Source organism: Pteropus medius, unplaced genomic scaffold (assembly GCF_902729225.1).
Source record: "Pteropus medius unplaced genomic scaffold, Ma_sr-lr_union100, whole genome shotgun sequence".
NCBI classification, from domain to species: Eukaryota; Metazoa; Chordata; class Mammalia; order Chiroptera; family Pteropodidae; genus Pteropus; species Pteropus medius.
The window spans coordinates 1,027,468-1,050,691 of NW_024351729.1; the positions used below are offsets into that span (position 1 = coordinate 1,027,468).

Genomic DNA, 23,224 nt, shown 5'->3' on the forward strand with positions numbered 1-23,224 from the left:
ATGATTAATCATCAATATAAGGCTCTTTGGCAGCATTTAAAAATATTGTCATCTTCTATGACCAGAGGGAAGAAAAAGCTGAAGATCAGGCCCTGGATTTGATGATAAATATTTAAAAGTTCTTGAGAAGGTTGAATTTTAAAACGGAAAGTCTCCTAAGCTACGGTCAGAGACTTTCAATGGAAGGAACAGGACCCTGAAATTTAGCATTGGAATATCTTAAGAACTTCAAAATCTCAGATACCCGGAAGCCCATGGGCCTGTCAAATGGCCCATTCCCACCGTTAACAGTTTATACTTCTTCTTTACTAAAGATGATACAGAAGCCTCTACTTTACTGGAAAACACATGTCACTATCACTACCACCTGCCCCTCCCCCCAGCCACCAGACCAAAACCTAGCATAAAGTCACAAAATAACTGGTTTGAGGAAGTACTGTTTCTGATAAAAGAGAGAAGAGACTGTATGCCAAAGGAGCTACAAGTTCTATACATCATCGAGAGGCAGGATCCAAGAGAGAAAGTATGGGACTAGATCCCAATGGTACCAGATAGAGAGGAGCAAAATATAAAGTTGGAGAAATTTAATGGAACAGAAGCGCTCTTCTTTATCATATTTAACACCCTGATAAAGACCCTGAGAGATGGTATTAACATGTGAGATGGATCCTGGAAACGGAGAGCAATGGGCCACACTGAGTTAGAAATGCCATAACTACATTGGCAGATGGCAAAAGAAAGCACAGAGAAGTAAGCATACTAGATCAGATACACTACTTAAGGCTGGATAAGGCAGCAGCTGACAATATTCCACAACATTCTCTGCATTTCCAGAGGACACTCTGCTTGTCAAAGTGATAAGGAATGGTCTAGTGAGAGAGTCTCACTTCTCCCAAACTGGGGCCCTGACTTTGGTACCACTGAGAAACTCTAAGGTGGTTATCTTTTGTGGGGTAACGGTAGGGGAAGCCATAAACCTGAAATTCTTAATACTAATGAGGATGACAGGATCTCAAAATAATAGAGGCCAGGTGGCACTCCTTAATTATGAAAAGCAAAGTGGATGCAGTGTAATGAACTGCAGGTCTGAAATATTAGCTAGCGTAGCCTGACCTTCAGAAAGCTGTGAAGAGAATTGATAGAATATGCCCCCCACTCCCACCTAGGTTCAAGCTACGTGGGCAGACAGCAAGGGTATTTCTCAATCTGTACATTTAAAATAGATCAGGGGCAGATGATCAAGAGACTCATAGCTTTAAAATGGTATATTCAAAGTATTTACCTTTTAGCATTGTGATAAGCGTAAAATAAAGATGTTTGGAAGAATTCTTAGTGCATAATAAGTGCTTGATAAATGTCACTTATCATTAGTCCAAAGCCTATGTTTTTCCATGAATTATATTCTATGCTGCTATGTTTTCAGTTGTTTTCTTAATTTCTATATTAAAATAATAGGTAACAAATGTAATCAGTTTATGTAAGATGTTTACATTAAGAGAAGCTAGGTGAAGAGTACACGGGAATTCTCTATACTATCTATGCAACTTTTTGCAAACCTAAATTTATTTCAAAAGAAAAAGAAAAAAATTAAAAATAGGCAACAAGTACTGTCATTCTCATTTAAAAAGTATATTCAGTAAAGCATTTGAATTAAAACACATATACTTACGGGAGCACCTTGTGGCCCAAGTCTCCCTCTCTCTCCTGGCATTCCCCTTGGACCCTGTAGATGAAAAAGTAAAATCATCTCTTAAAGCATCTTATTTGAACTCTAGGGTAACTTGATAACAATACTCAATCCAATTGAGACTCACTATACTTGGCCACTAAGCAATAGCATTTTGGGGGGGTGATTTTGAGTTTGAAAAACCCTCCATCTATAGATATGTAAACCTATCATCTCTTACCTAAATAGATTTCATTTAATCTAGCTTTAATAGGATGGTTCTACAAGAATAGTGATTTGATCACTGAGTACAGAAAAAATATATAGGTAAATAAGGGCACTCACTGTTAAGAAAAACAATGAAATGCAGGAAGACTTTTCTATTTGAAGGATGTAATTCATGTAGTATGCTTGCCTGACAGCTGATAATCAAGATTATTTTACCAGCTAACATATGATTTCCATGTCTTTTTTTTTCATTTAAACATTCTCTTAATATAACCTAAAAAGCAAAGAAATAAAGAATTAAATTGATACGTACCATAGGTCCCATGGCACCCATTGGACCAGTAGGGCCAGCTTCACCCTAAAGCAAAAATGAGATCACATTTTTACCATATGAGAAACCTACAATTGATATTCACATCATTTTGTTCCCCATGTGTATTATTCTAAAGGTGTATTTTCAAAATGGGTGTTTGAAAGGCATACTTTCAATGAAGGACCTCGAAAGCCTATTGTTTTACCTTTTCTTAAAAATGCAGTGAAAATTTAGTTTCTAAAATTTAGTTTCTCAAATAAAACTAAGGATTTAAACAAGATTGATGGAATTGTCACACCTAGCCCATCAATTAATATCAAAAAAGTAATTATTTGTCTATGTATGATAATACTTTAGGTCAAGTAAAATTTTACCAAGCTAAAATTGACTGTAATATTCCTTTCATTTCTATTCCAGGAAACTTAGAAATAGTAATTTTAAAGCCAAATGCTTTTCTACATATGTATCTCATGATACTTCTCTTTGAAAAGTCCTCTGCACTTCTTTGATGTTCTCTCTCCCTCTAGAAACAAATAAATTTGGGGAACAAATAATGGCCAAAAGGTCCTGGGATTAAAATGGCAGTATATAATATAACTGGGTTTAATATACCATCTAAACCTATACGATACCTCTAAAGAAGAAAAAAGAGTGAATGTGTTTTAGAAGGTGTATTCATAGTGCCACATGTTATATAAAAACAACATCCATCCGACAATGGCAGAAACTCAGGGCTGTGGTGGCAAAGTTAGGTCATGTCATGTCTCCTGGTAAATCTATTGCTACTCACCGACGAAAAATTATATCTATCTATTTCACTATTTATTTCTTTATACTCCTCTTTCCTCTAGAATTATTTAAGGGTGTTCTGAAAAAATTTTAGGCCTTTGAAACACAACCAAAATGCTATAGGGAGGTGATGTTGAGACATCATACATTACCTTGGAACCAATTGCTCCAACTTCACCTTTAGGGCCTTCAAGACCTTTGTGTCCCTGAGAAGAAAAAATATAAATTTGTATTTTACTACTTTTCCGATTCTCAGACATATTAAAGAACCAAAAATAAGCTTACAAAAACTGCCTTAAGAAAACATCTCCAATTTAAAGTTATTACTCAAAATGTTTCCAAATCATCAACCTTTTTGAAAGTCTACTCAAGGAAAATTAGAGTTTCCTTTTTTAAATAACATGTTCAATTTGCAATGTTCTCACCTTTCAAATTTTTGTGACTTCATAGAAATTTAATCTATAGCTACAAATAAAGGACTTATGGAGCCTTTAGAGAAAATAGTTATCAAGTTTGTATAGTTATAAATTCTGGGTTATATCCAGGAGTGATGTTGAAAATATTTAGTAACTATTAAGTACAGCAGCAAGTATTCTAATCAGAAGCTTAACCACTCAAAACGGAGGCCAGCTAGTGTATACTTAGTAAATATCAGCCATGCTTTCAGACAGACAGACAGGCAGGCAGACAGGCAGGCAGACAGAATGATACATAATTTACATATATGTATATTACATATAATAGTTACAAACTGATTATCTAGAGTTATAGAGAGAAGCAATCTATGTCCTCCCAAATCTGGGTTGACTGGGCCCCTCTATGATCTCATGTACGCTACAGTATAATGTCACTTACTCCACTAGTAGTAATTGCCTATTTTCTTAATTGAATCTCTTATTAGGCTGAAGCTGAAAGCCATGGACATTTACCATTCATCACTGTGTCCTCATTTTTAACAGTATTCAGTACATAGTAAGAACTCAAAATATATTTTATAGAATCAAATGAAATCCAAAGGAAATGTAAAAAAGCCTTGTGATTTTAGTAACTACAGATGACTACTGCAACCAAAGCCATTAAGGATGACTGACAAATGAAATCGTAGATTTTTAAGGTAGGGCACCCCAGACCATACTCAGTAAGCCACAGTATCTGAAAAGATTACATAGGATTGAACTTACTCGGTGACCCTTCAGGCCTGGAAGACCAGGAGCCCCAGGAAATCCTCGAGCTCCCTAAGGAGGAAGAAAAAAAAAGACATATAAGGCATTTCAGAGTCATTAATAAGAATAGGAAATTGCTTAACATACCTTTTTTCCCCAAAAAATATCTGGTACATAGTTTTTCACCAACAAACTAAAGGGAAAAAAGGAGCAGTATGTGTTTATCTATCAAAATACATCTAGGTGACCAAAATTTAGCAAGGCAAACATACCGTTAGAAATGGAAGCATGACTTACACAGAGATATAGATTAATGCCAGGTATTGATTTGATGACATTTTCCAATTTTCAAATTATGTCATTGTATTACAATTAGTAAAAAAAAAAAAAGGAACAAGAAATTAAGACTGAATTAATATATTCAGTGTGACAACTAGGTTGAGGTGTAGGAAAAAAACCAGGAGAAGAACTTAAGGAAAACTATGCATTTCCTCCTTTATAGTGCTTTATCTATGGTAAAAGTATAAATGCATCGTAGCAAAAAATGTGTTTTATTTTCTCTGAATTTATAAAGACTGGCAGTAGAATATGATTAAAAATATTCTATTAAAATGAATAAATAGATAATTTTTTAAAGTAAAATGTTCAGGAGAAGCTTATGGATTTGTGATTGTTTAAAAAACTAAGGCAATAAAATCGCCAACAGAAAGAAAAGCCAACAAATATGGAGAGAATGGGTTGGTTCTTTGTCTCAGTAATTTCTTTCTTTTTTTTTTTATAGTGACATTGGTCAATGAAATCTGATGTTTCAGCTGTATATTTTAACAGTAAGGCATATATATATATATTTATATTGTATGTTCAACTCCCATAGATAGATTTCTTTCTGTCACCACATATTTGACCCCTTTTACCTTGTCCACAGAAAATCAAACGCAAAAGGTATAACTATTTTGAAATGATGCTTAAAACTTTTTCCTCATATCCTGTTAAAATAGATAAGGACCCAGTGACTTAATTATTCACTTATTCTCATTGCCTACATTAACAAAGCTTTGAATTGAATGCCATTACTACTGCCACCAGTAGACTGAGTATTTGATAGCATACATTCATGCTATCAATTATTATCTGTTATTATTATTAATCTGCATATCCCTGACACTTAGCCTTATGCCTCACTGGTGGGCATACAATGACTGATCATTTAATAAACAGTTCAATGAAGAGATGTTAACTGTTTCTTTTAAAACTCAGCACTTTTCCTAAACCTTTTTTAAGGAACTTCTCTTCTGCCAGCACAACTTTACAGAGAGCAAAATTTGTCTGTTCTGCATTATCATAACCTTCACTTACTGTTAAATTAATGAATAAAGTAACTTAATAAAAACTTCATAGGATATAAGCAAAGCAATCCTTTCTCTGTTACTGCCTGCAGGAAAGTGTTTCTGTAGCGGGGCAGGGGCAGGGATCACAGTAAGGACACATCAAACCATTGCTCTCTGAACAAATAAAGTTCCATTAATTCTTCTGTTTACTCAGCCTTGCTTAGGAATTCTTTCACTTCAAGAACTCCCTTTAAGTTGTTCCACTGGAATGCTTGCCTTTATTGAGATTTTTTTCCCCACCATCCTGAGCAGGAAATTTAGTACATATCCATCTAAGCCTATAGGGGAATTACTGAGCTATGTTATTTCAAATAATTAGTTAACTTTTGAGTTTTTGTGGTCTGCAAGGGAATTCTCATGTGATTACGTATCTCTAATATAACAAGAAAATGAACCAGATGTACTAGTACTCATAAAACTTTCTCATTCTGCTGACCCAAGACTGTCATCACATCCCAATCACACGTTGTTGCACTGCACTTGCAAAGTGCATCTGTGACATGCTGGCAGGGCACATTTCCTCCCCATGAAGGGTCCCACACTGTGAATGTGCAAGGGTGCAGCAGGACAGGAGGGTCAAGCCTGGACTGGTTGACATGAACATTTGTGCTAATAACTAAACCACATGCCTCAGTCTGCACTCCCTTTTTAGGATGATGGGGGAGGAAAGAAAAGAGAGAACGGGGAGCTGGGAATTGGTTTTATATTTGAAACTACATAATCCTTAGAGCACTGTAAATTCCCTTAAAAGATCGGCATTTGTTCAGTTTTAAAAAATCCTAGCATTGAACTTCATCAATTTTCAGAAAGTCAATAGCAAGGAATACAGTACTGTTAGATGTATTGAGTGGTAGAAACCTTTGGAAATTATGGGAAATACAATAAGGCCAAATCAGTTTAGGGGATGTTGGACAAGGAGAAACTTGAAGAGTAGGGATGTTAGAGGATGTCTGCTTGCTAATTAATCCCTAATTTTCCCTATTGCCTGTGTTGCACATCCTTGGGGAGGACCTATCAAAGTATTGTGACTGAGATCAGAAAGGTGGATTTGGAGTGTGGCCAAGTGGCCCAGGCCATGAATTCTGGTGGAGTGGGCTGCCAGGGACCTGTCCCTGTAGTGAGCCATGGGGGAAGAAAACAGCTGTGTTAGGAATGCTGGCAATCAGTGTATCTTGTCATAAGATTTTAGGGCCCAGAGCATCAATTGAGAATGTCAGCCAACATTAGGGTTTGGGGAGCAGCCAAAGGGGCATTCTGTCAACAATTTATTGTCCCTAGCATATAAAAAACAAGTCAGTAAATTCTCTTTCAATCTGTTGTTTTCCACATGTGAACAATACAAAATAAGAAGATTAAAAAGATTAAAAAATGATAAATGGGATTGAGATGTTATAAAAGGTAAGGTGGTCAGGTGGGTGAGTTATCCAAAAAATTTGATACTCAGTTTGGAGACAGCTTTTCCAATATACTTCTCTGGCTCTAAGAGGGTCATTCATATGGTGCAGTGCAAAACAGGTAACTGGAATTAGCTGTCACTCTGGCAAAATGTCCTGTTCCACAATGATGGAAAGAAATATATATCATAGTGATAGTGTCTAATGTGCATGTAGACAATGAATTGCGAGTTCATGTTGATGTGTTTTTGATTTTTTTTTTTTTTGAAGTTTGTCTTTATGTTGTTGTATTGGTAAATACATACGTACCGGAGATCCTGAGAATCCTACTTCACCGGGATTTCCATTTCTACCAGGTTCACCCTTTATGGGAAAAAAAAAAAGCAAGGAAGCAAACAGTGATTAAAATATTCTCTTCTGAGACTAGATGACAAATCAATTGCAGATAAAAAAGTCTTCTTTAGAAAGCTCGTGTCCAATGCACTAAACAGTGTAAAAACACTGAGCTCTATTTCTGATGGCCATCCATTCTAATAAATCAGTTTGTGAAGGTTTCGTTACTTTTATCCGGAAACAAATATAAATTATACTGGCCTGACTTAGCTCACCATTTTATGAACGTCAAAATTTACACCTACATATATATGCTATGAAATTTTATGTCACCATATAGTATGAATTAAATAGTATTTCTTGAAAATGCTGCTTGCCATTTCCTTTCTTGTTATAAGAAAATATTAAGAACTACCAGAGGTATTTTCTTTATGGCCAAATTCAATGTAACCTGCTTAAATAAATCACATGACACACAAATATTTAGTTACTTTAGTATCACACAGAAATTAATGGCCTACCCATGATTTTATCCTCAACTTTGGTAAAACTAAGAAAAGAATCCAGAAAAGTGAGTCTGCACCCTGTTCTTCAATCACATGTTCTTAATGTTAAAATCTAAAGTTTAGTCTTAACTTTAATTAAAAATCCAATTGAAGAAATAATTTTTTCAGCATTGGAGTATAACACTGACACAACCCTACTAACACATTTTACAAATCTATTTAATGAAGATCTCATAATAATGTTTTGCTATCAGAGTAATGTATTTTTCCTTAAGAACAATTCAGGAATTCCACCAGCAAAAGCTGTAGCTATTTTGTCAATACTAGTATCTCATGAAGAAATCATAATGGAAAACCTGGGGAATGCAGGAAAAGAAACAATATCTAATAATATAATACCATCAAAATTAACGCCACTTTGAGATTTTGTAAAACTCCCTTCTGAATTCTCCAGTTTTGATTGACTTTAATGGAAGCTAAAAGTGGGGGAAATGAAATGGGAATTAATGAATAATATTCATATTGACACTATAACTCCTTTTTAGCCTCTTTCAAAATCTTGAAGCAAAATGAAGAAAGGCAGCTTACATCTTCACCAGGTTTTCCGGGAGGGCCCTCTGGTCCACGTGCACCAACCGGACCCTAATAACAAAACAAAGAAAAGGAAAAAAAAGAAGATTTACCTGCTCCTACTAATGATTTAACCGAAATATTGTCGAGACAAATGAAACAATGAGAGAAAATAGCTTTATTAACGTTCTGAATTTTATGTTGTTTTACTCAGGTTATGTGCTCAATAGGAAAAAGTTTAATCTCATAAATACAAATATCTCAGCACGGTCTACTAACTATATTCAAAGACTCTGAATTTAAATACTCTGCCACAAGAAACATAGCTTAAGCACAGTCTATAACACAGAGCCCCCGAACTGGCCTGTAATTTCTTGCTACACTAGTAAAGAGCTAGTAAAATAAATAACTCAGGACACCATTATAATGGTAGACCCATATTTAACTGGGTCTACATGCTTACTTAACATTTACCATTGGTCCAGGTTCACCAGGTTCACCAGGAGGTCCTGTAGGGCCAACACCACCCTAAAATTGAGAACGAATTATATATACATATATGAAATATATATAACCAAAGGAAAACAGAATACTAAGTCCTAAATTCTCTGAAGTATAGTGCAATTGTTCAAACTGCTGGCTCCACCACTCTCCAGCTATGTGATTTTGGATGGGTTATGTACCCTCTCTAAACTTCAGTTTCCTAATCTATAAAATAAAAATAATATGGTACCTACTTCATTAAGCTTTTATAGCTCTTCAGATACCTAATGCTTGTTAAGAACCTAGAATAATGCTGTCACAGAGTGTTCAATTAATGGCAGTTATCATGATCATTTTCTTCTCTTTCTCCTTCTCTCCCTCCCACTCCCCTCCCCTCCTCCTTCTTCTACAACAACTATATATTTTATTTGTCAGTGGTAGTAACAGAAAATGGCTCAAAGTAAAACAACACACATAATGACAATATGGAATATCTGAGCTAAAAATTGTTCTCTTCCTTTCTTTTGAAAAGTTATCTCCTATTGTCCATCAAATTGCTACAAAAATTAAAATAGCTCTACACCACTATTTTATTGGTATTTCATAAATAGAAAATAAATTTTAGTATTATATTCTTTTTAAAGATTCTATGAAATGATCACCTTGACTGTTATTTCTAATAACACTACATAGTAATGGCCTTTTATGATCTGATTTCATAGCCTCAGAGTTGGCACATCACCAATTATAAGAATTTTCATCATGACATGAGATAATAATCTGTTATTTTAGAAGCAAAGGCACTCAAAAATTCTTTGTATTAGAGGTAAGTCACATAAAGAAATGATATGCTAAAACTTTAGCTCCAAGAAAAAACTCTGAAAAACACACTGTTTGTATTTCTAAGTCAGCGAAAATTAACGGAATACGATCTATTCAAAGTGAACAGTACAATATACAATTTAAAGGCAGTCAAAAGCAGTCATGTCACAGAGACTATATAAATATATATATTTTTTTTATATATACCAACTAAATATCTATATATACATAAACATATATGTATATATACACACACACACACATACACATATATATATGTGTATGTGTGTGTGTGTGTGTGTGTGTGTATATATACACACACACATACATATTTTGCTACCATATGTAATTTAATTATAAAAGACTTACTTGCTGTCCTTGTAAACCCTGAGGTCCCCTTGGGCCAACAGGACCCTTAAAAGCAAATGAGAAGAAAAGTTAGAGTGTTCATAACAGTTAGGTCAAACATTTAAAATATCTTGAATCAGCTTTAGAATCTGAAAAAGTGAAGCTTTGACAGTGGAGGGTGATGACATTCTCCATCTGTACTCATCTGGAATGCAGCTATATTCAAGAAGATTAAAGCTAGCACATTTGGGATGATTTTGTGCACACCCTCAGTGTCAGAGAAATAAAGAATCTGCCTGTACACACCCAATGTCTTTGGGACGAGGACACTCACATGTTTGAGGGGTGGTTCTGTTAAACCACAACATCTGACAAGAGAAGACTCTTGGCAGGCATAAAATAGTTATCAAACTACTTAATTCTTCAGCTTCACAGCATATAAATCATAATTTAAAGGAGCAAATTGAATTAAAGGCTTATGAAACCACCAATAATAGTGACTAGATTACTTTAAATGTAAGTGTAAAATTATTCAGGAAACTGAGTTTTATGCATTATTTCTTTTTTTCATAACATACACTTAAAGTATGCACACAGGCTTTCCTCATTTAAACATGAAATGATTACACTGAAACATAACCAAAAGAAGAAAAAGAAAACATAATTAAAAAATTTGTTAATATATATCTAGACAATTTTTTAAATGTCATACTTTAAAAAGCAAAATCAATCAAATCAAAATCAGGTTTGTTCTTATGGCAAAAACTTAAATTTTTGTTTGGAATTGATCATATTTTTAGCAAGCAAGAAAATAAGAGATTCATTAAAAAATAAACACGAATATAATTTGAACTTCAAATGGATGAAAACTCACGTATTTCAGAAAATTATCCCAAGATAATCATTGAATGAAACCATATTGCTAGTGACTTAAAAAATATACAAACAATGTTTAAGTTACTCATAAAGCTGGCCTTAAGGATGGGTAGAATTGGTAGTTATCCATGCAGCCTAACTTTATGTTTCTTGTTGCCTGTAATTCCATGAATCTGGGATGCTTCTGAATTATGTTAGGAGCAAAAAAAGCACAAGAGAGTTGGTTCGGAAAGTGTTAATTCATTCAGTGGGATAGCATTGCTCCAAATACCCAGGTTAAAGTTCTTGCCCAGAGGAAAACAGGAAACTGTCTGGCTGTTGAAGAAATTCTAAGGGGGATGGGAATGGTCAGTAGGAAACTTTAAAGTTGTTGGCAAGGCAGCCAGCGAATATTAAGGTAAGTAGACAATGATGTAAATAAAACTGGCAAAACTTGTTTCAAATTTTGCCAAATCACTATTTCTAACACAATAAAACGGTTGTTTTATTTATTTTAAAAAGTATACTTTTGATGTGCTGGTGGTTATGTTTTAAAATCTTTTATTTTCTTTAAATAATAAGTGTTATATACTGATAACCCTTTATTAATGTTGAAAAATACTTTGCACAGTTATGAATGGAATAACACTGGGATTTTAATTGGTACTTAGCAGGATTTGAGAAATAAATTAAATGACTGAATGGATGGATATATTTAAACAGACACATTGCTTCTTAACCAGCTAACTCGAACCTCTTTTTTTTATAATGTTCCCTCCCTGCACACACACACAGGTACTTCAACTATCTGTAATATTCGCCCTTACCACAGAGCCAGGCATCAGTCCCACTTGACTCCCAAGTCCAGATTTTTCATCCAACCCAGCCATCTGAGCTGAAAACGGCTGTAAAAGTAATGTGTCGACATTATTTCCACAGTAAAAGGCATATATCAATATACTTATTAAATTGAGAAACATATGTATATTCTCTAGGATTCTTATAAAACATCTCTCTGAGAATCATTTTATTTTCTTTTTTTCTGAGAATCATTTTAAAGTTTAACTTTAAAGCAAGGACATTCAAGTTGTTCTTCATTGTATGTGTTTTTAATTGAACATTCATCCTCAGAGTATAACTATGTTGCTTCAGAATAACTATTTCAATAGGCCAAATGTCTGATACTTGCTAAAAGTCATGGATCATTCTTTTAAGTACTTAGCTAGTCTAATCAATTTCAGGTGTAAATCTCTTTATCTGATTTCTTCCCACAATTAGAGCATGACAAATATCTAAACATAGACTAAAAGATGCTTTCAAAACATTTGTTCTAAAGATTCCAGATTCTATTTCAGACTATTTACTTAGATGGTATTCTTCTTTATTTGTTCATGGCCAGCAAGCTTTAAACTGCATTTATGCAAGTTAATTAAAAAAACTCTGGTAACCCAAGTGACCAAAATTGTCTATATACATTCCAGGAGTTCTATTAATTTCCAGATTTTCATGGGAAAAGAATGTGTAAATTGTATGTATTGTTCAAAAAGTAAATTGGCAATTCTTTCTATAATCAGTTGAGAAACAAATGTATAAACTGTTGTAAAAAAAATTGTATTATAGGACTGTGCAGTCTACCCATAAATCTCTATTATTCCACTAAGAATTCAAAGAGGCAGATATAGACATTTTGTTTTATTTTCTTTCTGGTAGAAAATCAAAATTCAGAAAATAATGAGATAGAATTTTTAATGTCAGCTCAGTGGCCCTTTCACATACATCATTGTGGATAACACAGATTTCATCAGCATTTTGAACCTAAAAAACAGCAGAAGGCTAGAGACACATCTCTCTTTTAATTTTATAGTGAGGACAATGTTGGTGGTCCTTTAGAATCAACAGAAAGAACAAATTTCACAGAGTCCAGAACTGACATTGAGAAATATAATTAATTTGAAGCTGCACTTAAAAAAATGCTGCTTTGAATTTTCTAATAATTCCCTGAGGATTTATTAGTTTTATCATTTTTCATAGCAGCATTGCATCCACTTAGCTGCTCTTACAGTCAAGGGTCAGCAACTGAACTAACACAATTTAAAATCATAGCAATAAATCAAAAACTTAATATCTTATCTAAACAGGACATTGAACAACGCACACAACTCACCCTGCTCATGCCATCGGGTCCTGGGTGAGATGGATGTCCAGGAGGCCCCGGGGGACCCGGCTGACCAGGAACACCTGGCTCACCATCAATTCCCTGAGGACCACGAGGACCCTGGAAAAACAAGCCAGTAGGAATTAGAACCCATTGCCAAGTATGTATTTAGCAGAAAGCTAAAAGCATAGACTTATTGATGGAAATGCTATGTTCATTGTTTTAAAAATGAATAGCCATACTGTATGATTCCAACTACGACATTCTGGAAAAGGCAGAAATATAGAGACAATAACAAAAAAAATCCATGGTTGCCAGGGTTTGGAGTCGGGTGGGAGGATGAATAAGCGGAATACAGAAGATTTTTAGGGAAGTGAAAACACTCTGTATAATACTATAAAGGTGGATACATGTCATTATACACTTGTGTCCAAATTCATAGAGTGTACAACACCAAGAGTGAACCTTAATGTGAACTACGGACTCTGATGGGGAATGTCAACTGGAGAATGCTGTGCATGTGTGGGAGCAGAGGGGATATAGGGACTCTGTACCTTCCTCTCAATTTTGATTTTTTTGACCTAAAACTTCTCTTGAAAAATTAAGTCTTAAAGAAAAAGAATAGTAATCCAGCCACCTAAAGTAACTCAGCATTGGTCACACCCTCTTCCACTGGGACATGGCACATTCTGGGTAAGAATTTTATTCTTGATGTGCTAAATCCCCAGTAGTCAGATTTGTTGGAATAATTATGAAATTGTATTTGTTTCATCATTATTCTAGAATAAGCTTCCTTATTTGGTTGAGTGTTACTGTTCAAGGTATTTAATCAATAACTTCTAAATTCATTGTCTTAGATTACAGTTAACTATGTATGTGCCTGCTTAAACTAACTGCCCCCAACAACAAAAACAAAAGAAATGAGAAGGACCCCTGATTGTAGTTTGTGGTTTTTTCCAGCTCGTTTTTAATGCTTCGCATAGTTCCTGCTACATAGTAGATACTCACTATATGTTTATTACATTTTCACATTTCAATCCTCTTTACTTGAAGTCTAGCACACTTTATTTTCTTTACCACCTTCAAAGGTAGACCAAACCAATAGAAAGACAGGGAAAGACACAGTGACCCAGCCAAGTCCAGTTCTCAGAGAAGTGAGCAATAATGTCTAGCTGCCAAATCCCGCCCTCCTAACCCACATTTTGAAGACAGCTTGGGGAATAGCCACGTCCTCAGTTCTGGAACTGTTCCGTCCCCTAACCTCAACATTTCCACAAGTCTTGTTAAGTATTTGCTGGCTTTTTAACTCTGAAGAGTCTTAACAGACTTTAAGAAAGAAAGCACCAAGGAACTCAAAAGCCAACATAATTTTTATACTTAGAAGCAGGGACCGAGAAAACTATGGTAAATGAATTGGAGTTTAATAGTAAAAGAAGTTTCTCATACTTAAACATGAGAATATCTACTGGCCCACAATAAGCGACTGAAATACGAGCTGATACAGCAGGAGTAAATATAAGAGAAGCTGAGGGGGCAGTTTGCATATGATGGTTTTGGGGAGGGTGACATATAGCTATTCTGAAATTTAATTAATGTATTTTAACATATTCAAACATTTGTATAGACATGTTTACTTCCTAGAAGAGATAAGTAAATGCATATATTCAAATAGTAGATAACAGAAAAAAACTCACATTTCGTAAAATAATTTCTCAGAAAATAATTTTCATCCTTTAAAAAATCGAACCTTTTCACTAAACTCTTTCTATTATATATAATGGAAGCTGATTTTAATTGCTGTCTAAGATTCCTGGATTATCACAAGGAGCGTGGGCAACGTGAACTGGACATGTATATTGTCAAAGGCTGCATGGACAAAGTGGTCATCTGATCTGCTCATGGAGCCTTGTGTGGAAAACTTCTAATGTGTTTTAGAAATGTGAAATTGCTCATTGATAACCAGGCATTGTTATACCCAAAAAATGAACTGAAACATTATTTCTGTTCCCAAAGAAATTTCTAAGGACAAAATCAAAAACTACGTTTAGTGTCAATTAGCGTTTAGAGATGTTTGGGTAATGGTAACCCTCAAAAAACTGTGTCCTTTCTCCAGTCCTCTGTGATCAATAATCATGTTTCAAAGTCTGCTCTGAAGACAGCCCACTTTTTTATTGACTTTATGATGCATTCTGTGTCTCTGTGGCATTGCTTTTAAATAGTCTACATGACGTACTCTTATACAGAGTGAGATTAAAATTAATACAAACTTGTGAAAATTATCCAAAATTAAGTGAATGTAATAAGCAAGATTATAAGTGAAAATAGAAAAATATTATAATACATGAGCATTTTTACTGATCAATATTTAAATCAAAAATTGTAATCTCAGAATCCATTAAAAATATCTATTTTCATATTTTCAAGTGAGCTGAATCACATACATTTTATATTAAGGTTAATGTTCTATATAGAATCATTCCCTCCCATCCCCCAGGATACTCTTTAGTATCTCAGGAAGCAGTCTACAATAAAAAATACTAGCATAGTGCCACTAGGTGGCGACCTTTAAACATCCACAAGTAGGAATAATAATGACCCAGCATCATCAAGAACTTTATTCACTGCTGGTTAGTTAGAATCACACACATACAAATTACAAAACATTAGAGTTGGTAAGAACTGGTATATTTCCCATTTTACAGTAGAGAAAAAAGACCTATAGAGGTTAAGTGTCATGTGCAATTAGAACTCAGCACACCATTGACTGTCCTGATAGGTTGCTAGTTTGTTGTCTCTGTTAAGTTACCAGGACAATACACTTAAAATTAAGGACATGTGATGAGAGATAGTCATGATGATCACTGACTAGTAAATAAAGCTTCTCGAGAGTATCTCTATAGTAGTAGTTCTCAATCCTGTGCCATTTTGCTCCCAAGAGACATTCGACAACAGCAAGAGACATTTTTAGTTGTCACAATTGTATGAGGAAGGGGGGCCAGGTGTTGCTACTGGCAACTAGTAGATAGAAATTAGGAATGCCACCAAACATCCTACAATGAATAAGGAATTATCTGCCTCCAAATATTAATAGTATCGAGATTCAGAAACTGCTTTACATATTGTGAACCTTCTGTAATGTTTGATGGTAATGAAACTAGGGAGAGAAAAATGGTATCTGAGATCGCAGTACCACCCTATATTGTACCAGCCATAGCTTTGGTCCAGTTAAGCAGTTCCTGTAAGTCTTGGGACCTAAAGCAGAATATTCTACCTATGGGTATTCTGTGACATGCCAATATCTTGAAATCAGCCATGGTGGGAGTATTTACAGCAGGGAAATCAGCAAAAGCTACAGGCACATTTTTTTTCAATGAGTCAGTTGTTAATCATTTATCATCATACCACTGCTTGCTAGGATTAAGAAAGAAACAGATTTCCTACTTGGGTATCTGCCAGGATTTCTTGCTTAATTCCAGATAAATAACTACTCCTCACTCTTTTTACACACACACACACACACACACACACACACACACACACACAATTTGCTGAATGTTTCAGACCTTATCAAGATAGGAAATGGAGCACATCACATACTAAGTCCAGAAAAGGAGAGGTAAGGAGAGCGGGGAGAGAGAAGAGAGATATGAGTAAGGAATAGATTCATTGAGTCCTAACAAAGAATTCTGGACATCTAACCACTATTTTCATAACAGCTTCCACCTAGACTCAGAAATCAGTGTAATTAATTATTCTGGGCACAACACATTGATATACAATGTTTCCTGCATGGACACCTACCCTCCTACCTTCCTCTACCTGTCTCTGTCATTCTAGACCCTGGACAGACATCTGGAGAGCTACCAAAAATGTTTAAGCTACAAATACTGGCGAGACACCCAAGTAGAACAGCAATGAAAAATGGAGCATAGATAATCAGAACACAATCTTGCTACCCACCTATATGGCTGTGCCCCACTTCCTTAGGACTCTGTCATTTACCTGCATGCCTGCAAATACCACCCATAACACCAGCTCCAGTCTGGAAAAAGTACTGCCTTCACGCTAACTTGATGAAATGTGTAGAAGCATAAAATAGCATCAAAGATAAACTAGTGGCAAGAGTACCTAACAACGTGATCTAAAATGTTTTTTCCTCATTTATATATTCAAGATTGTTTGTTTCTTCCTTGCTCTTCTATCTCATTTAGATATAGATAAGTACATATTTGGAAGGCTAAAAGTCCATAGAGTTAAATTTTAATACGTATCAGACAGAAAATTAAATTTTAGGCAAATTTTAATGATTAAGACATAAGATGATAGTAATACACAAATTAACCCCATTATTTAATATATGAAAGACATTAATTTTTGAGGATGAGATACAAAAAAGAAAAACTATTGCTACTCTAGGACTTGATAATAAGAAAAACCAATTCGGTACATATTGTACAATATTCTCATGTTTTATCTCAAGAGTGATTATTTAAATTTCAAGGTGCTTCCTTTGTTCTGGTAATGGATTTGTCGATTTTTAAAATTACTACTTTGACAGTTCTACAGCAGCTATTCAATGAAAAAGGTAGAGTGTTACTTGGGAAATAAATTCATTATACAACCACTTGAAATAAAATTTTGTCCTCTAATAATTTCTTTTTCCTTTATCCAATATGGTTATTCTTGTAGCAACCACGGATCACAAAACTTGGGTGTTTATCTCAACAGAACATTCTTGGCATTGTTTACTCATGAGTTACAACTTCTGAAAACAACATGAGGTATTCATTATACTCAGATTCTACTTTATTTTAATTTGACCTCATAGATGAAAAAGAAGTATCTAAGAAGATTGGTAATTCTTAGGATGTGATAATTTCCTCTGAATCAGAAGACATACACAATCGCTGCATGATCTGAATTCTAGGTCACATTTAAGAGAGATGAAAGAAAAACAGAGCCACCGGCTCTTTGCTACATCCAGAGAACATGGTATAGACAGGCTAATTCAGTACACAATACAAATCACAAAAAAAGTGCTCCCCTATCAACTTACAGGTTTCCCCTTTGGGCCTCTCTCTCCTCTTGGTCCTTGTGATCCTGGAGGTCCCTAAAACAGAAATAATGGTTATGCCTGCAAAACACATACACTTCAGATTTTTGTTTGAAAGGTTTGCTTTATATAAAAAAAAATTAGGAAATGGAAATCTCACTCTTCTTTTTGAATTCAGTTCAGTTTAAGACTATAGAATACAAAGTCATGTGGATATAAAAGCTCTGAATGCACAGAAACACTGCTTATTTTAGTAGTGAAGCTTAAAGGCCTGTAAAGAATTCAATGTTACATTATAGCACTGTGGAGCCCAATCAGTTGAATATATTAGTTTAAACAGTAGTGGCAAATTCGTAAGGATCATTTTTGCTATCTCATCTCAGACAAGCCTTTGCCACTAGAGTATGGGCATGAAAACTTAGAGTTCGCATTTTGAGAACTACACAGATATGCAAACCCCAAATTACCAATTATGTGAGGGAATGTATGAGTTCATATTGGCACATGATACCCCAAACTATTCTCACAGTTCAAGTTGCCCATGAAAGCAATAGAAAGAAGAGCCTCTTATTCTAGTACTGCTTTATGTACCTTCAATAATCTTTTTTTTTTACTTGATTTAGATTGTTGCATCATCTCCATTGTATATTTAAAAACCCACTTAGAATTTTCTGAATGGTAATTGCAGTTATTTCTCCCTTGAAATAACAAATGATTATTGTATTTCAAAAGTAGTATTATCGTACCGATATCTTAAATTAGCTTTTTTCTTTTTTCTGGAAAATTGCAGTTGCTAGGAGAATTTTATTTTTCCTCAAAAGAGTTTCAGTCGAGTTATGAAAACTGGATTGTGTATTTACTCAGTCCAACATACAGTATTGTTTAAAAGCAAAAGTTTCAGAAGGACTGGAGCAGGTCTGCTAAAGTATACTTGTATTTTTCTTATGTTGGTTTAATATATTTTAAAATCTACAGGAATTGTGCTTGTGTGTGTGTGTGTGTGTGTGTGTGTTGTGTGTGTGTTACCTATCTAGTTACTCATGAATGCTACTGCTAAGCCAAACATGAAATCAGTAGTCTTGTATGCTAAACTGGAAATATGCTATTTCTGATGTATAATTTCTCAAAGTCAACTGCTATATGATAATTTCATTAACAGATGAATTAACAGTTTGTTTCATTACACAGATAAAAGTAATCTACCCTTAATCATTGTCAAGAGACAAGTATGCCCTAATTTCAATGAGTAAGGTTAATCTAAAATTAGCAGTGTAATACTAGCTTGTTTTGCCTTTCAAATAATCAATAGTAACACTAACACTTGAGGAATAATAGGGTTCGTTAATTTCAAAATTAAATGATCTCCTATATGTCATTCATTGCTGCAAAAGAATACCTAAACTTGAGATGTATCAAGACAAAATACTTCAAGAAACCAAGCACCATTGTTTTACATTTTACGGTCTTTTCATGAGTATGATACTTGTAAAAATTTTCAGTATGTCAAAGAACTTAGGAGTACCATGAATGTTGGAGGGAACTACTTACTGCTGGTCCTGGACGACCACGTATGCCTGTTACCTAAACAACAAACAAAATAATCTGTAAAGATAAAGTTCCTAAAGAGTTTTAGGAAAGTCAAGGGTCAAACAAATATGAATAAAAAGAAAATCCCCAGTGAATTTAAAAAAAAAAAAAATGGATGCTGTCAATTGATGCCCATTTGCTCCTTGCCTTATGAGTTAAGACATTATATAACTGAAACTCTAATACAGGGAGGCAGTAGTGGTATAGCCATTAAAAGCACCGATGCTGGAGCCAAGAGGCCAGGGTTTAGATCCTCACTCTATCCCTTACCAGTTGTATGACCTTGGGCTAATTACTTATTGTCTCTGTGCTTAGATTCCTCTTCTGTAAAATGGTGACGATAACCATGAAATTACCTCCCTCACAGAGTTGTTGTGAAGATAAACAAATATTTAGCAAGCACTTAAAACAGAACGTAATACATAGTAAGTACATATAAGTATTTTTAAATGAAAGAAAATAAATACGAATGATTTTCTTTTTATGTAATCTTTGTTAAAAACAAGCCAGTTTAAAGGCAAAGCAAAATTGCAAACACTGCCAAATAAATCAACATGCATACATTTTTTGAGAGAGTGATAACTCCTTTAAAATCTAAAAGAGTAGTGTTAACGAACTTAATCTTATATAATATATACTTTTTGATCACCTACAAAACTAAATAACTTGTAAGAACTCTTATACTACGTGGAATCTCAGGATAACGCCATAACGTATTTCCCAAAGCGTGGAACATTAAATAATGCCTTTCTCTTTGGATTACATGGCTATTTACACTATACACCTGAACTATCACTTTATATTCACATGCAATGTATTTAATTTTGTAAAACTCTGATTTTCACCTATAATGAGACTAGAGACTATAAAAGTTAGAAATATTGTATTAAATAAACATTTAATTTTGTATTAAATAAATAATCTGTTAATTCAAAATTGTATTAAGTAAACATTAAATTTATAATATACATATTGAATTAAAGAAAGAATTAATCAATTTTGGTTTGCTTGTTTTATACTAAAAATGTGGTTATAAAATAATGAATTTCCCTTTTTGAAAGTATATATATAAGGAATAATATATAACTATACTATAGCTAAGTTTATTAAAGGTACATGAAAACATATATATATATATATATATATGTATATATATACTTACAACAGGCACTAATCCTGGTTCTCCTTTTTGTCCCTAGAAAGTAAAAAAAAAAATTCAATTAGCAAACTATAATGGCTTTTGGAGCATGAACACGTTATACTAGAATATTCTATATAAACACTAGGAATTTCTATGTGAGAAATATTTTTTAAATTGAGAAAAGAAACTTAATCAATTTTAGAATATTTAGTCAGACATTATTCATGAAAAAAAATACTCATCTGAAAGACACAAAAAGAAAATAAATACAATGCGTAAAATGTGTGAAGTTGTTTTGCTTCTGTTTTTACAGCAGTCAAACCCAGAAATGTTTATGATGAAAAGATGTAAAGTCAAAGTGTCATAGGCAAAACTACCCAAAGACTAAAAAGACAAAAGAATATTCAGAGATTTGAATACATTTGAATTTTCACACTCATGTTAAATACCACTTAGTTTTTAGTAACTTATCAAATGCTGTGCCTGAAACACTTGCCACTCTTTTTTAAAACTCATGTAAGAATCTGAGAAACAAGAGATAAGTTTGCTTGTCTTACAAAAAAGAACATGATAACATTAGTCAGATAATTCTCAATATCTGAGGAAGATCTAGAAAAAATATTAAGTGAATAGAAAAATAAAAAATAACACAAAAAACAATCATAAAGTAAATAAAATCAGGCAGTTTAATTAGCTGATGTAGCACAGATAACAGATGTAGATGAAATTTCTTTTGGTACTTAGAACTTTAAATTCTCAAAAATTATATTCTCATACCATGATGTCAAGTACATAGATTAAATAATATTGAAGGAATTGTACCTTTATATATCTTTATTTCATCATATATTTATTTGTATCATTTATTTCAGGATTTGTCTTCCAACAGATTATGATCTCCCCAAGGTCATGATCATGTCTACTTTATATCCTTGGTTTGACAAACGAAAGTTCTCAAATTCTTCTTGAATATTTTCATTAATATATTATGAAATAATGCTTTTTATTAGGCAATTACAGATTGCCTAATAAATACATTAAAGATTTTATCTAAAATGTAAAAGAAGCAAGGGTAATGAGTTTTATTTTATTTAGTTTTTCCTTTCACATACATTCTTTGATCTGATTGTAAAAATAATATGAGTTTATAATAGAGGAAATATAGAGAAGAAACTAAATATCATACTCAACACCCAGGAGACAACCACTGTTAACAGTGGGTATTCTTAGTTTTTCATCATGAATTTGGTTTACCTAATCAGTACCTTAGTATTTTACTCTTAGATTTTGTTTTCATTTTGTAATTTAAAATAACATTATAATGAATATCTTTGTTTATAAATGTTTGGGTGGCATCTCTAATTAATCCTTATGCTATATTTCTAGAATTTAAAGTTGTATTTTTAAGATATTTAATCTAGATTACCAAATTGTACTCCTGAAAGGTACAATCTAATTACATTCTCTCAATAGTATCTCACACCTGAAAATATTTTGTGAAGTGAAATTTTAAAATTATTTTAGAATCTTAATAGTCTTAATGACGGACTTAATGGCAGAACAATACCATGATTATACTTGCTGATTCTAAGGCTAAGGTAGCTAATACCCCAGAAGTCAGGAATAAATTGAGAATTCAGAACTGGGAAATAGCTCCACAGAAGCAGGAGGGAGGAGCTCTATATGAGCAAGTTCAAGGTACAACATAGGAGACTAAAAGACAACATACGAAAAGACTAGGGGAAGAAGGGATCAGCACAGATGGGCAGCAAAGCACAACAGACTTATTTCTGCATTTCCACATCTGCTAACTTAGACTGCGCCTTTCTATTTTTAACATAATGTGAAAGTAATAAAACTTTGGGTATTCTTAGTTGGTTTGGGTATTCTAAGAAAACTCTTAGAACTATAAGAGCTTTCTTTGAAATACTGAAAGAATTTGAATTGTTTAGCGAGGGTATATAAATCTGTGTTCGATAAGAAAAGGACTTTATGAGAATGATGCTGAAAAAAAATGTCGCTTTCTGGAACAAGTCTAGAAAAACAAGTAAAAAGGGAGAAGAAATTATTTCAGTCAAAATGAGAAAACTAGAATATACTGCTAAAAATGATTGTGAAATCTCCATCCTGAGACCAACAAGGAAAATGTATGCTTTGCTCTTTGTATTTAGGAGAACGGAACCTGCTGATTTCTTTCTTAGCCAGATTATAGGCTTTTTGATATCTTATTATGAGTTATCTCTCCACAATATTTGACATGAGAAAAATATTCTATTCTCAGGGTCTGATAATAAATTTGTCTAATGATTCTATGATATTTACTATTTTGGAAATAAGCCACAGATGTAAATATTTGCTGACTTTATTAATATGGACTTTGAATAGTTAATTTATGTGGAATGATGACTTATCTAAAGTTTAAATTTGATT

The 23,224-nt window shown here is 33.7% G+C and overlaps 1 protein-coding gene across 3 annotated transcripts in view; it reads right to left on the minus strand.

The window, feature by feature from the left end:
• COL5A2 (collagen type V alpha 2 chain) overlaps positions 1-23,224 on the minus strand; it is a 135,749-nt gene that overhangs the window by 41,822 nt on the left and 70,703 nt on the right. For all 3 annotated transcript variants that reach the window (XM_039844219.1, XM_039844221.1, XM_039844222.1), the window contains 13 exons: positions 20,816-20,848; positions 19,615-19,647; positions 18,070-18,123; positions 13,023-13,133; positions 11,686-11,763; positions 10,025-10,069; positions 8,825-8,878; positions 8,369-8,422; positions 7,251-7,304; positions 4,178-4,231; positions 3,149-3,202; positions 2,208-2,252; positions 1,670-1,723 (listed from right to left, as the gene is read on the minus strand). In XM_039844219.1, coding sequence (XP_039700153.1) covers positions 1,670-1,723; positions 2,208-2,252; positions 3,149-3,202; positions 4,178-4,231; positions 7,251-7,304; positions 8,369-8,422; positions 8,825-8,878; positions 10,025-10,069; positions 11,686-11,763; positions 13,023-13,133; positions 18,070-18,123; positions 19,615-19,647; positions 20,816-20,848 — 723 coding nt within the window. The remainder of the gene's footprint in view (positions 1-1,669; positions 1,724-2,207; positions 2,253-3,148; positions 3,203-4,177; positions 4,232-7,250; positions 7,305-8,368; positions 8,423-8,824; positions 8,879-10,024; positions 10,070-11,685; positions 11,764-13,022; positions 13,134-18,069; positions 18,124-19,614; positions 19,648-20,815; positions 20,849-23,224) is intronic.